Raw genomic sequence first — 12,677 nt, 5'->3', positions numbered from 1 at the left:
CCTCATGTCAGGCAGCAGTTGGGTATTTCTCCCTGATGCACTCTGCAACTGGGGTAGCTCTGTGCTGCCTCCAAACAGGGAGATGGACTCACTTTCCATGGACTGTCCCTCCAGTGTGTGAGAGATGGACAGGACACGGGCAGGGAGGACGTTCCTCTGCGTTCCTGGACCGGTTTAGATCAGGTATCAAAGGCCACATGTGCCCAGCCAGCCAGAAAATCTGCTTTGCCTTTGCATAGGGTGGACTGCTCACCCTTCAGTGACAGTTCTGACTGCCATCCTCTTCCTCTTGCTGCTGAAGGCCCTGGGCAGCCTGGCAGCCCACACCTGATGGGGACACATCCAGATAGATGCTCGTGTGTCCCTCCCCACGTGCTGTCTTTGCAGCAAGGTGTGCAGCCCAAGGCTGGCTGCCCTGCAGGAGGGTTCAGAGGGGCTGAGCCTGTGCAGAGGTGAGGAAGATTGCAGAGTGTTTGATGTTGGGTGTGAAGGAATGTCACCTTACAGCCTGGCTGATGAGTTCCTGTGTCACTAAGCGCCTTTAGTTACAGAGTTCTGCTTTTGCAGTGTGAATGTTCACACATCACCTCGTGTTTTTGAGCCAATATTCAACAGTTTTGCAGGACTGCATTGCAATGCCCTTCAAAGTGTGTGTGCAGAGAGCACTGGGGGGCAGAGCTGTCTCATACCTCTGCACATAAAGATACTTAAACTATTTCCCAGGTAAAGGTTTATGGGGGATGTGAAACCCTTTGATGCTGTTGAGTGGGTCAGTGTTCACCTGTGACATTCACAGTATTGAGGAAAAATTGAAGGCCTTGCTCTTCTCTGTTTATGAGTTCTGCATTGGAAATGTATTTCATGCTATAAATGCCAAGATAGGTCCTGCTGAGGCATCTCCATGCTCTGGGCCTTTGATTTAAAGACAGTTGTGCCTAAAGAGGGACCCAAAGCTCAGCAAAGTCTGGGAGAATCTCCCATAGGCATTGATGGGCTTTGGATCAGCTGAATGGAGGAGGACAGGCAGGAGTCCACCCCAGCTGATGCCACCTCACCAAAACCAGGAGGAGCTGTGGAAGAAGCACAAGCCCAGGTTTTGCAGGTCCTTGCACAACACTGGGAGAGGGGGACACTTCAGATTGTTCACTGAAAAACTGCAGAAGGTTGGGGTTGATCCACACTGGCCTGTGAATAACCACAAGGCACGTTTCTGTCAATGTGGCAACAATGGATGTGTATCACAAGCTTCCAAAGATTGTTTTACACACTGGCAAGTATTTTTCACTGATGAGTGAATGGAGCTAGTTCACTTGGAACAATGAAGTGAGATCATTTCGAGTTACAGTCGAGAGTGACCAGGATAGAGGGAGCCAGAGGTTTGCTCACTGTCCCATCCCTTCATCTGCAAACATAACTCTCCAAGTGTGCTTTGATGGAATGATTTATTATTCCTAAATGCTTGCTCAAAGAACAGTGAATGTTTTCCTGTGTTTGAATGTACAGTTTCTAAGCTGGATACATTTTAGTGTTTTAAGACTTTGTGTATATCAAGCTTGTTGTAAAAGGCTGTTGTTCTGTCACCGATGCAGCGCTGGGCACTTTCCACACCAGGTATTTTGTGTTCAACAAATAAATAGTTTTTTCAGTAAAAGTGTTTTGGGCTGTTACAGAATCCCAGCATCCCAGCATGGTGGGGTGGGCAGGGCCCTGCAGGGCTGCCCCAGCCCCTGCTCCAGCAGCTTCCCCTGGCTCAGGGGGCACAGGAACATGTCCAGCTGGGGTTGGGAACCTCTTGAGAAAGAGCCTCCAAATCCTCCCTGGGCAGTCTGGGCCAGGGCTCCCTCCCCTCAGCACCAAAGCTGTTTCTCCCTGTGTTTAAGTGGCACTGTTTGTGTTGCAGCTTGTGCCTGGTGGGATGTTCCTGAAGGGCCTGTAACTTTAGCAGCTTTTGTTCTGATGCCCAGGGATCAGGAGGTGCTGCTGCATGTGAGGGTGCAGAGCAGACCATGCTGTGCCCCTGCTTTGGGACAGAAGGAAAAGCCCCAGGATTCCCATCTGGGTGACAAGTACCCTCACAGATAACTACAGCAGCTGAGCATTTTTTACATTTTTTACAACTACAGCAGCTGAGCGTTTTTCTGTTGCTTTGTGCTGAGTTTGGGCAATGCAAATGCTTCTTGCCTGGGGGTCACTTGCAGGTGGGGAGGAGGCTGCTCAGCCTGTGTGTGCCCCTGGGGGCAGGGAGCATCCTTCTAGTTATTTACTTTTCAATGCAAACCTTTCTCCTACTTGTCTTGATTGTACAACATAGAAGAAGGTTCAGAAGCCTGTGTTCCTCTGCCCTTTAAGTGATACGTTTTCAATGAACAGGTTTTGGGTGCTACACACTCTGCTCTCACCTCAACCTGCACAATCTTCCTCCTCACAGCTGTGGGGCCCTGGGCAGCCCCCTGGCATGAAGAGTCCTGTTGCTGGGAGTGGGGCCACTCTGACTGGGGAACGTTGGTGGCACAGGAGCAATACTTGGGGACAATATTCGTCCTTCTGTGCTTTCTGTGAACTTTTTGGCATCCTCGGGCGTGTCTGAAGCTTGTTGTGTTTCCCAAAATACCAGAGCTGCTGTTTGCTTACAGAGGGTGACTTTACTGATACTTGCTGTGTTTCCAGCTTTGTGGTGTGTCACAGGCCATCGTTGTTGAGGGCTGTGAGTTGCTAAAACGTGCTGGTGCTGCCTGGCAGGGAGGCCCGTGCAGCAGCTGTCCCGCATCCCTCCGGCTCCCTCACACCTCACCCTCACCACAAAAGGGAACTTCAGTCTCACAACTCTCCTCTGTTTCACCTGTGGCTGCCAACAGTGTAAAGTCCCTTTCCTGTGGCCCTACTCTCACGACAGAGTCACCAGCTGAGCCACAGGAGTGTCCCCAGCGCTTGTGTCTGGCACAGTGAGTTCTTCACGGGCTGGGGGCTCCCAGCAACACCCAGGCAACCACATCACTTCACACACTGGAATTTCAGGTTCACTGTGTCTGCTGGGGATCTGGAATGACAGCTCTTCCTCCTGTAGGGTGAAGCACTGGGGAGAAAGGCGTGGGGAGACGTGAGGATCCGTGGCATTAGCATGTGAGGCCCTGCCCCTGCCATCACTCAGGAGAGAGCATCACCTGTGGGTATTTCAGTATCACCTTTATTCTGCACACATTAAACTGTGGCCTTTTAGAGAAACAAACAAAATTAGACTGCAAATGAAATGACACATCTGATCCTCTCTGTTTGCTTTCTAAAGAGGCCGTGGAAGATCACAGGACAGCAGCTCCTGCAGGCACCACGACCAGAAGAATCAGCTGCTTATTGCAAGCCGTGCAATGACTGACTGCAGCCCTGCTAAGCCAGCCTGGCTCTTGTGAAATGAGGTGAGTGGTTTGGGATTGACAGCACTGCATATAGGAGGACAATACAATCCTTAATATCTCAGACTTGGAACAAGTGACATGGAGGGGATGTCATTTCACTGCGAGGCTCCCACTCCCGTGCCATCACAGCCCGTTACCTTCAGCATTAGTCAAAGGCCCATTTTCTCCAGCTATTGTGGGGAGGTTTTCTATCCTTTTCTTCATTATATCCCTGGTTGAGCTGCTAGGTGAAGTGGGAAACCTTTTGACAAGCAGACTGGACATGGCAGAGGCTCCTAATTCTCCTGTGTCTACCTTTGCTTTCCAAGCACTCTGCAGAGCTGCCTGAGCTGCCAGACCACACAGCCCCCCGAGGACAGCCAGCCCTGAGCTGTGCCACAAAGAGCCTCCTGGCCCTTCTGCTGTGGTGGCCCAAGGGATTTTCTTCTGCAGTCAAGTGACACCCAGAAAGCATGAATGACCCTGTCTGCTTGGCCTTTGGGAGGATGTGAGGAACACCAGTGTTAGGCCAAAATCGCTGCCAGAGGAACTTCAGCACCTGCTCTGGTTGGTGCCTTCAATGAGAAGTTGTTGCCTTGGACTCAGAGTGCCACAGGCATGAGGGTTTCCATGCAACATCCCTGCCAGCACTGCAGGTGTCACAGCAGAGGCAAACCCAGCCCTCCCACACCTTTACAAAGGGATGAGAGGAAGGGAAGGGGACAGGGCACCTGCCCCTCACGGTGGGAGTGACCAGGGCTTGCCTCAGCAGCACTGTGTGCTCATTGCTTCCAACAAAGCCTTCTCAAGCTTCTGCCTTGGGAAAGCTGAAGCAGCACATCAGGAGATGGATCCTTCGCCAGGGAGCAGCTGTGGTGCCAGGCTGTGGCCAGGACACGAGCACTTTTCATGGGACTGTTTTAAATCCAGGTGCCCAGGAGGCAAAAGGGACCCGGCTGCACTGCAGCATCTCTCCTTCACCAGGTGCAGCTGCCTGGTGCATCCCAAAGCAGGCTCATGAGCTATTTCTGGCACAAGGAGTCAGAAGGAGAGAGAAGCTGCATCACTGATGAGTAAGAAACAGTTGGCTTATCTGTGGAGGAGAGCAAGCCAGGCACTGGGCAGCCTCCGGATTTGAGGCTAATGCCCCGTGACATTCAGCACCTTCCCTGTGCTGGTTTGTGAGCAGGAAAGGCACATGCTGGGGAAAAACCAGACAAACTGTATCTTCAGAACGGTGCATCGAGCCCCCAGCAGCATCACTGAGCCCTGCTGAAGAGCCCTACCCTCCTGAGAGCTGTGGCCAGCTCCTGGGGGAAGCACAGCCCGCCAGGCTGCTGCTCCAGCCCCGTCTCATGCCGGGGAAAGGACAAAGGGAAGGGCCCGTGGGAGTTTTAAGGAGGAGAACAGCTATTTTGTGTATGCTCTCTGCTATATATAGAGCCTGGCAAGGACACAGGGCTGGAACATGTTGCTTTTGTTGCTAAAAACATCATTTGGAAAGCCCATTTTAGGCAACTGCTGCTGTCTGTTGCCAGATACACTAACCAGGTGCTGCAGAGCCCTGCTTTGTCCTGGCATGAGTGTAAGAAAAGCTGTTGTAACCGAAGCATGTGCTCTTAGAGCTGTTGTTACTTCCATGGGAGCTTCAGAGCTTCTTCCTACTAAGGAGCTTTTGCCTCCTGGGGGAAGCTTGCAAATCTAATGACACGCTGGGTGTCGGAGCAGTCAGCCAAGGCCTCAGGTGGCACCATCTCAGTTTCAGAGCCTGTCCTGGCATGCAGATGAACTGCAGGACTGCAGATTTCAGCTGAACCTGCCTGCCCTTTGCAGGCTGATCCCTGGGACACAAGTGCACTTTGCCACAGATGATTAGTCCATATTTTAAAGCACTTCCTTTAGGCAGGTCGTGCAGGGCCAGGGTGGAGGGAGCTCAGCAGGATGGCAAATGGCACACACAGAACTGGCAGCAGCCTGAAAAGGAGCCCCCAGGAGCCAGTGCTGGAGCTGGCAGGAGGGCTGAGCAGCCCACGGGGATCACTGTTATTCTCTCATCTTTCTGCTGGGATTTTGAAGCTGCTGCTGTCACGACAGGCTGAGGTGAGCAGGGACTCACAAGCGGGGCTGTGCCAGCCTGGCCAGCTGCTTCTCCTGGAGGATGCTCCCCAAGAGCCTGGCTGCAGCCATGGCACAGCCCCAGTGCATGGTGATCCCAAACCCGCCGTGCCCGTAGTTGTGGATCACCTGCAGGGGGAGAGGAGGGATCAGACAGCTCAGGGCTGACAGGCAGCAAGGAAACACTGCAGCCAGCAGCTGGGACTGGCCTCAGGGTCCATCTGCGAGCTCCCAATGCACAGCTCAGCATCCCACTGCACCTTCCCTCCCTCCAAAACCACTGCAGAGGCAGGAGAAACTCCACGTGCTTCAGCATTCACTGCTCCAGCCCCCTGGAAGGCAGCAGAGGGGTCATGGCACATGTTACATCCTACTCAGAGTTTGCTCCTGCCAAGGTAAATCACTTTGCTTCAGCAGGAGCCCTGACTCATCCCTGGGATCAATGGCTACAGCTCTGCTCTGCCAAGGCTGATAAAGGAACAGAGGGGTCCATAAGTTAACTGTAAAGCAGCTCTGCTCTGAGCTGTGCTCTGGCCTTTGCCCAAATACACTGATTCCTTCTCAAGACTCTCCAGCTAAAAATGGAATCCATTTTCAGTGCATTTCATTACATTTTGTAGCCACCATCCCCTTCAGAGCTTTAACTTCTCCTTCCAAGCTGTGCAGAGACACAGGCAGGCAACTGAATCCCAGATTCCCCCTGCAGGGCTGCTGAGTGTTCAGGGGAGGTTTTACATGAGACAACCAGCTTTTCCTACACAGAGGCAGGTGGATTTTCCAGAGCCCCACAGCACCACCAGTGTCCCTCTGTGCCCTCACTCTGCCTCTTTTTGTGCTGCTGCTGAGCTTTGAACTGGAAGATATCTTGAGAAGCCCAATCTTGGGTTTTATTAACCAGACACATGAAGTTCTCATGCACAAGGGCTGTTGGTTTACAGCTCCCAGCAGGAAACCAAACTGTGTTAAATGCTGGCACTTCAACATGCTTCTCATGTGCCTCGTGGTTCTGGGAGCAGCAGAGCCCCTGCTAGTTTTGCTCCCATGTTGGGTTTTGGGTATCTATTAAGGACTGAGCTCCAGCTGCAGATTTGCTGTTGGCAGGAGCACTCCCTGCCCACTCTCCCCCTAAAATCCATCAAATCTTAGTGTCTTTGACACTTATCCTTGGCTAGTGAGGGGCTGTGCTGGTGAGGGGCTGTGCTGGTGTGGGGCTGTGCTGCTGAGGGGCTGTGCTGCTGGGGGCTGTGCTGCTGGGGGCTGTGCTGCTGGGCAGCTGTGCTGGTGAGGGGCTGTGCTTCTGAGGGGCTGTGCTTCTGGGGGCTGTGCTGCTGGGGGGCTGTGCTGCTGGGGGCTGTGCTGCTGGGGGGCTGTGCTTCTGAGGGGCTGTGCTTCTGGGGGCTGTGCTGCTGGGGGGCTGTGCTGCTGGGGGGCTGTGCTGCTGGGGGGCTGTGCTTCTGAGGGGCTGTGCTTCTGGGGGCTGTGCTGCTGGGGGGCTGTGCTGCTGGGGGGCTGTGCTGCTGGGGGCTGTGCTGCTGGGGGGCTGTGCTTCTGAGGGGCTGTGCTTCTGGGGGCTGTGCTGCTGGGGGGCTGTGCTGCTGGGGGGCTGTGCTGCTGGGGGGCTGTGCTGGTGAGGGGCTGTGCTGCTGGGGGCTGTGCTGGTGAGGGGCTGTGCTGGTGAGGGGCTGTGCTGCTGGGGGCTGTGCTGCTGGGGGCTGTGCTGGGTACCTCTCCCTGCAGCTGCCCATGCTGCAGCGTCTCCCGCTCCAGGCGCACCCGGGGCCGTGCCGGTCTCAGGCCGCTCCACTCCTCCACGATCTCTGCAGTCTGGAAGCAAAAGCACATCAACACCTGCACAGCAACAGCAGCCAAATGGCACAGCAGATGGGGGCCCTTGCAATGAGCAGAGACAGGGGTTGCTGGGGTGCTGCAAGGGGTGACTGGGCAGGACAGTCTGGGGTGAAGCACCCACTCTGCTGAAGCCCTGCGCTGCCTTTGCTGTTCCCCAGGGCCAGGAGTGGACCCCAACCAGCCTCACCCCACACCAGCCTTTCTTTGGTGGACACACACTCCAAAAGCTTTTGTTCTAAGCAATAACTTCTTCCCACAAACCTTGTCACAAAAGTAATGGATCTGGCAGGTGTGCAGAGCCTGAGGTGTGCAGGGTGAGCATGGCCATGCCCACACAAGCACCAAGCTGTGCCACCCCCCCATGATTTCCCCTCTCTCCCAGAGCTCCCCATGGCCCAGGCTCCCCATGCCCACTCTGGCAGTGGGTGTTGGGTCAGGGCCACCCACCTGAAGTGCAGGGAGCAGCCTGCAGCAGTTCTCCCAGATGGTTTTGTGGTCCTCAGCACTGTTTTCTTCATTCCAGTTGCCATGCTGGTAGACCCCTCCCAAGACTGTGAAGTCCCTCCTGCACCAAGAGCCCCAGGAGAGGAGTGGTGATGAGCATCCCTGGCCATCCCCTGCTGCTCAGCCCTGGCCCAGCCTCGCCCGCGCTCACCTACCCCGGGATGACGTACGGCGAGTTGTAGATGCCGGCTTTGGTGTCGTGAGTGATGATGAAATGCTTCACCCATGGGGCCAGGACCTGGGAGACCAAGGGGAGAGGGTCATGGAGAGCCTGAGAGTGGGGTTCCTGGCTTGGAGAGGCAGTGCGAGGGATGTGGGCAGCTCAGCAAGCGCCGGGGTCTGCACAGGGTGCCCTCACTTCTGCTCAGCTCTACCCACACCTCGGGGCTGGCTTCCCCCTGCTGCTGCCAGGGGAAGGCAGGGAGATGGGGGGGCAGGTGGGCAAGCAGAGGAGCTTCCTACCTAGCATGACTCTGTGTTTCCCCAAGTAATCGTTCTCTTCTCCCAGGATTTTATGTCTCTTTAACATTATGCCGTTGGCTTCCCCCCAACTTCACCCGGCCAAGCAATGGGCTGGGGGCTTGGGGCACCCCCATGGCTGCACCAGGAACAGGACCCAGCTTTTCTGCTCTGGCCCTTCCACACACTAATGTTCCACATGACCATCATTTCCTGGGAACCAGAACCTGATCCCAGCACGGCTCCAGCCCATAAGGCTGCGATTCACCCCCCGAGGATGTGTCTCATAAGGTGGCTAATGAATGGCTACTCCAGAAAGCAGAGGAGGGACAAGGCCTGCACCCAGCTCACCTTTATGATCTGTCCACGGGCAGGCTGTAGCTCTGGGTCAGGCTGCAGCTCCCCTGCACGCACCCCAGTGCAGTTGATCACGACATCCACACCCTGGGCAAACATCTGAGGAGAGACGGGGAGGGACAGTGAGCAGCACAGAGCTGTGCTGCAGGGGGCTACCCCAGGGGCCACGAGATCCCTGCAGGAAGCCAAGTCCTTAGCCCAACACTCTGGTAATGAGTAACCATAAAGGCAGGATCCAGGGCAGAGTTCCCCCAGCACAGCTCCTGCAGAGGCCCCACGTGTGCAGGCAGTGTTTGCAGTGCAAGGGAAGCCATCCTGCTGATGCTTGGCTGCACCTTCACTCTGATGCCCTAGGATGGGGCTGTGCCTGCTCTGCCCCAGCAGACATCACCACTCACCTCCTGGAAAGATTCAACCTTCTTATGGAAAAACTTCACCCCTCTCTCCATTAACCTGGGAAGAACGAGATCATTTGTTACCAGCAAATTAAAAGCAAATGCACTGTTGGAGTGAGCACCCCTAATGGATAGCCAGGGTGGGAATGGCTTGTTGCTCCTCAGGATGAACAGCCATGGTCTTCTCTGTGGTTCCTAATGATCTTTAGTTGTTAGCTCGTTTCCCTGACAGCCAAGAGCTACTGATGGAGATCAGCCCTGGGCACTGACTCGGAGCCCAGGGCTTCTGCTGCAGATGGGTCACCCACTCCCTGTTAGAAATGGCAACTGAACCAAAACTGAGCCCCAGACACCTCCCCAGCTAAAAGCACTCAGCTGCAGCTCTAAGTATCCCATTACTTTTATTTTAGCCACACAAAACCACACTCCTGGGACAGCTGGTGAAGTGGGGATCCCCTTACCTCACTGGGGCAGTGAGTTGGAATTCCAGAGCCCTTTCCCCACCTCTCAGGGATGCATCCCTGCCTTCTCCCCTCTCCTTCAGCTCCTCCTGCCATGCCCTTGGCCCTGTGCTGCTGTGGGCAGGGTGAGGTGTGCTGAGAGCAGCATGATGCCACCAGCACCAACATTTTCAAGCTGAGCAAGTCAGGCCAGGGAGCAGCCACCTAAAATCAGCCTAAACTCAGCCACCAACTCGGTGTCAGAGAAGGATCCAGGGCAACAAATGCCTGATGTGCAGCTGGGAATCCCCAGCTGTGTCCTGCCAGCCAGAGAGGAGAAGGGAGCAGCAGCCCCCACAGCACCCACCTGCGGGTGAGCCACGGCAGGTAGCTCCTGCCCTCCAGCATCAGGGCTGTGTTGAACCACCCAGAGCTGAAAGAGGAGGAGAGGAAGCCGTGAGGACCTGCAGCAGCTTTGCACCCGCAGCCACCTCCTGCCCCAGTGCTCCCACTGCAGCCCCAGGACCATGCACAAGCAGCACATCGATTTCTTCCCTCTCTCTACAGCACAACACGCCTCCTGCTCATTTTCCTCCCCCCAGTTTGAACACGTCTGGTGAAGTAAGAGAAGGGCTGGGATGGTTTCTATACTGCCTTTTTGGTTGGTTTGAGGTGTTTCCTACTTGTTTTAAGAGAAGCAGCTGTAATGAAGCAAGGACACTCCTGTGCCTGCAGTTTCTCATCCCCGCTGCCCCGGCCAGGGAGGTGCCTGGGACCATCCAGCCACACCAGGGCAAAAGCACAGCAGTGACTCCAGAAAACAGACTGAAAACTACCTGTAACCAGGGAAGAGCTCAAGCTCTTTCAGTGTCAATTTCCTGAATCCCAGGACAATGTTTTTCCAAGATGGGTCCTGCAGCAGGGAAAAAGGTGTGAGCTCACTACTGAAGCCATGGCACGGTGGGACAGAAGCCACAGCACAGCTCCCAGCCTGGCAGGGCTCAGCCCTCCACACCAGAACTGCCTCGGGGACACAGGAAACGCCATGTCCTGGGCAAACTGTCACAAGACAAACTTGGAAGGATTTGAAAGCATTCAGAGAAGAAATACAACCCTCACCACCCCCAGGCAGCCTCCAAGCTGGAGCCCTTCCCAGCCCTGGCTGTGAGCTGCCCTTCCCAGCCCTGGCTGCGAGCTGCTCCTCACCGGCACCGGCTGCGTGAACAGGTTGTAGCCAGAAATTAGGAAGAGCCCCATTTCCTTCGCTGCCGCCGAGTTCAGGTGCCCCAGGAGGTAATCAAAGGTCTCTTTATTCCAGAGCCTGAGGTGCAAACGGGAGAGCAGTGATCAGCCCCATGGAGCTGTTCCCCAGGGCACCCCAGGGCATGGCAGGAGGGATGCGGCAGCAGCTCCCTCCTGCTCCTCACTCACGTCTCCTGCAGGTTGCCGTGGTCGCTGAGGTAGGGCTGCCACAGGCCGGCTGCCCCGTCGCTGGTGGTGTGGGGTGTGCAGCTGTCTGCATAGACCTGCAGCTCCAGGCAGGGCAGCAGCCCGTGGTACTGCTCGTGCACGCACAGCGCAGTGGAGAGACCCAGCACCCCCGCGCCCAGGACGGCCACGCGCATGGCTCTGCGGGGGACACGCGCCAAGGGCAGGGCTGGGGCTGGGGAGGGACCCTGGGGGGGACCCAACGCAGCCTCAGCTCTGCTGCTGGAGTGGGGCTGAGCCGCTCTGGGTGCATCTCTGTGCGTTGCTTGGCAAGCTTCCCACGTTCCCTCCAACCCCTGCCTGACCAGGCACTGAAACCAACACTTATCAGTACCTAAAGGTACTCAAGGTGTTACTTAAGGGTGGGGCCAGTCTGTGTTCTGTGGTGCCCAGGGACAGGACAGGGGGTGATGGGCACAAGCTGCAACACAAACAGTTCCACTTAAACAAAGGGAGAAAGTGCTTTGGTGCTGAGGTGAGGCAGCCCTGGCCCAGGCTGCCCAGGGAGGGTGTGGAGGCTCCTGCTCAGGAGGTTCCCAACCCCACCTGGACACGTTCCGGTGCCCCCTGAGCCAGGGGAAGCTGCTGGAGCAGGGGCTGGGGCTGGAACAGCTCTGCAGGGTCCTGCCCACCCCCACTGTGCTGGGATGCTGTGAAGTCATGGACAGTGGGAGCAGTTTGACACAGTGCCAGAGGTGCTCCTCGTGCTCTGCTGCCCTCGGGGCTGTCTGTGCTGTGTCACCACCCCAAACCCACACGGGCTGCTAGAACTGTTGTTTGTAAACCTCTGCAAAGAGGGTCTGCATTGCTCTTCCCTCTGAATGGGGTTTTCCTGCCTTGCAGCCTGGAAGGAGCCCTGTGGTCACCGTCTGGGCAGAGCATAGCCAAGGACCGGCGCAGGAAGGGCTGAGGGTACAGCAGTGCGGATCAGCTCAGCTCGGGTCACAGCCCTGGATGCTCAGCTGGCAGCGTGTGGGTAGGTGGAGGGATGTCAGCAGCATCCCAGACCTGCTTCTGAGCAGCATGAGTAAATTCTGCCCCGCAGTTTGATTTGGATAAGGCATCTCTGCTGTGGAAGGCAGCCCAGCCGCAGCGGGACTGACACTGGCTGGGGTGGAGGGATGAGTCACGGACACAGCGAAGCACCAGGGCAGCAGGAGAGCTGTGCTGCTTCCCATCTGCTGTGCTCTCACAGCCCACAGGCAGCAGGAACCGGGGCTGCCTCCTCCCCCTGCGGCACCAGCCTAGGAGGGATTCATCTGCCTCCTCAGTTAATAATGGAAACAACAGTTTTTCACCAGCTTACCTGCAGAGTGGGGTGGTCCTTGGGGCAGCTGCCGTGGTTTGCAGAGGCTTCAGCAGAGCCACCTCCTCAGGACAGCTTGTGTACAGTCCAGCAAAGGGACAGTACAGGGTCTAAGAGCAAAGGGCTATGCAATCACAGCCTGACCCTGGGCCAAAGTCTGTGCTCAGACCCCGGGGAGGTGGAGTCCTCTGCCTCAGACTCCCTGTACTGCTGGCAATCGGCCCTGGAGGCATTCCTCTCAAACAAAACAGGGTCACCACGGGCCATGGCAAAATGTGGTCGTTGGTGCTCGTCACCATAGTGACTGCTGGCTGCCCCAAGGGGCGCTGGCCCATGGGCATGGGCATCCCCAGCCAGCAGATCCCTGAGGGACCTG

The 12,677-nt window shown here is 56.0% G+C and overlaps 1 protein-coding gene across 1 annotated transcript; it reads right to left on the bottom strand.

The window, feature by feature from the left end:
- Nucleotides 1–5,501: 5,501 nt before the first annotated feature.
- On the bottom strand, nt 5,502–11,132 carry DAO (D-amino acid oxidase). The gene is made up of 10 exons (XM_062009775.1): nt 10,939–11,132; nt 10,714–10,828; nt 10,344–10,420; nt 9,875–9,940; nt 9,071–9,125; nt 8,667–8,771; nt 8,012–8,094; nt 7,800–7,917; nt 7,230–7,328; nt 5,502–5,633 (listed from the first exon to the last, which is right to left on the bottom strand). The coding sequence occupies exons 1-10, from the start codon at nt 11,130–11,132 to the stop codon at nt 5,502–5,504; spliced, it is 1,044 nt and encodes a 347-aa protein (XP_061865759.1).
- Between the last annotated feature and the right edge of the window lie 1,545 nt (nt 11,133–12,677).

The sequence above is a fragment of the Colius striatus genome, chromosome 17, assembly GCF_028858725.1.
Source record: "Colius striatus isolate bColStr4 chromosome 17, bColStr4.1.hap1, whole genome shotgun sequence".
NCBI classification, from domain to species: domain Eukaryota; kingdom Metazoa; phylum Chordata; class Aves; order Coliiformes; family Coliidae; genus Colius; species Colius striatus.
This window is presented reverse-complemented; position numbering and strand designations above follow the sequence as displayed.

Bases quoted from the DNA above. Each gene is read 5' to 3' on its own strand.
- DAO (XM_062009775.1), bottom strand. From the start codon at position 11,132: ATGCGCGTGGCCGTCCTGGGCGCGGGGGTGCTGGGTCTCTCCACTGCG. The intron at 7,918-8,011 runs GTAGGTGAGCGC...CTCTTGGTGCAG, and splicing joins TCGCCGTACGTCATCCCGGG to GAGGGACTTCACAGTCTTGG. The intron at 5,634-7,229 runs GTACCCAGCACA...CTCCCCCTGCAG, and splicing joins ATGGGCAGCTGCAGGGAGAG to GTGATCCACAACTACGGGCA.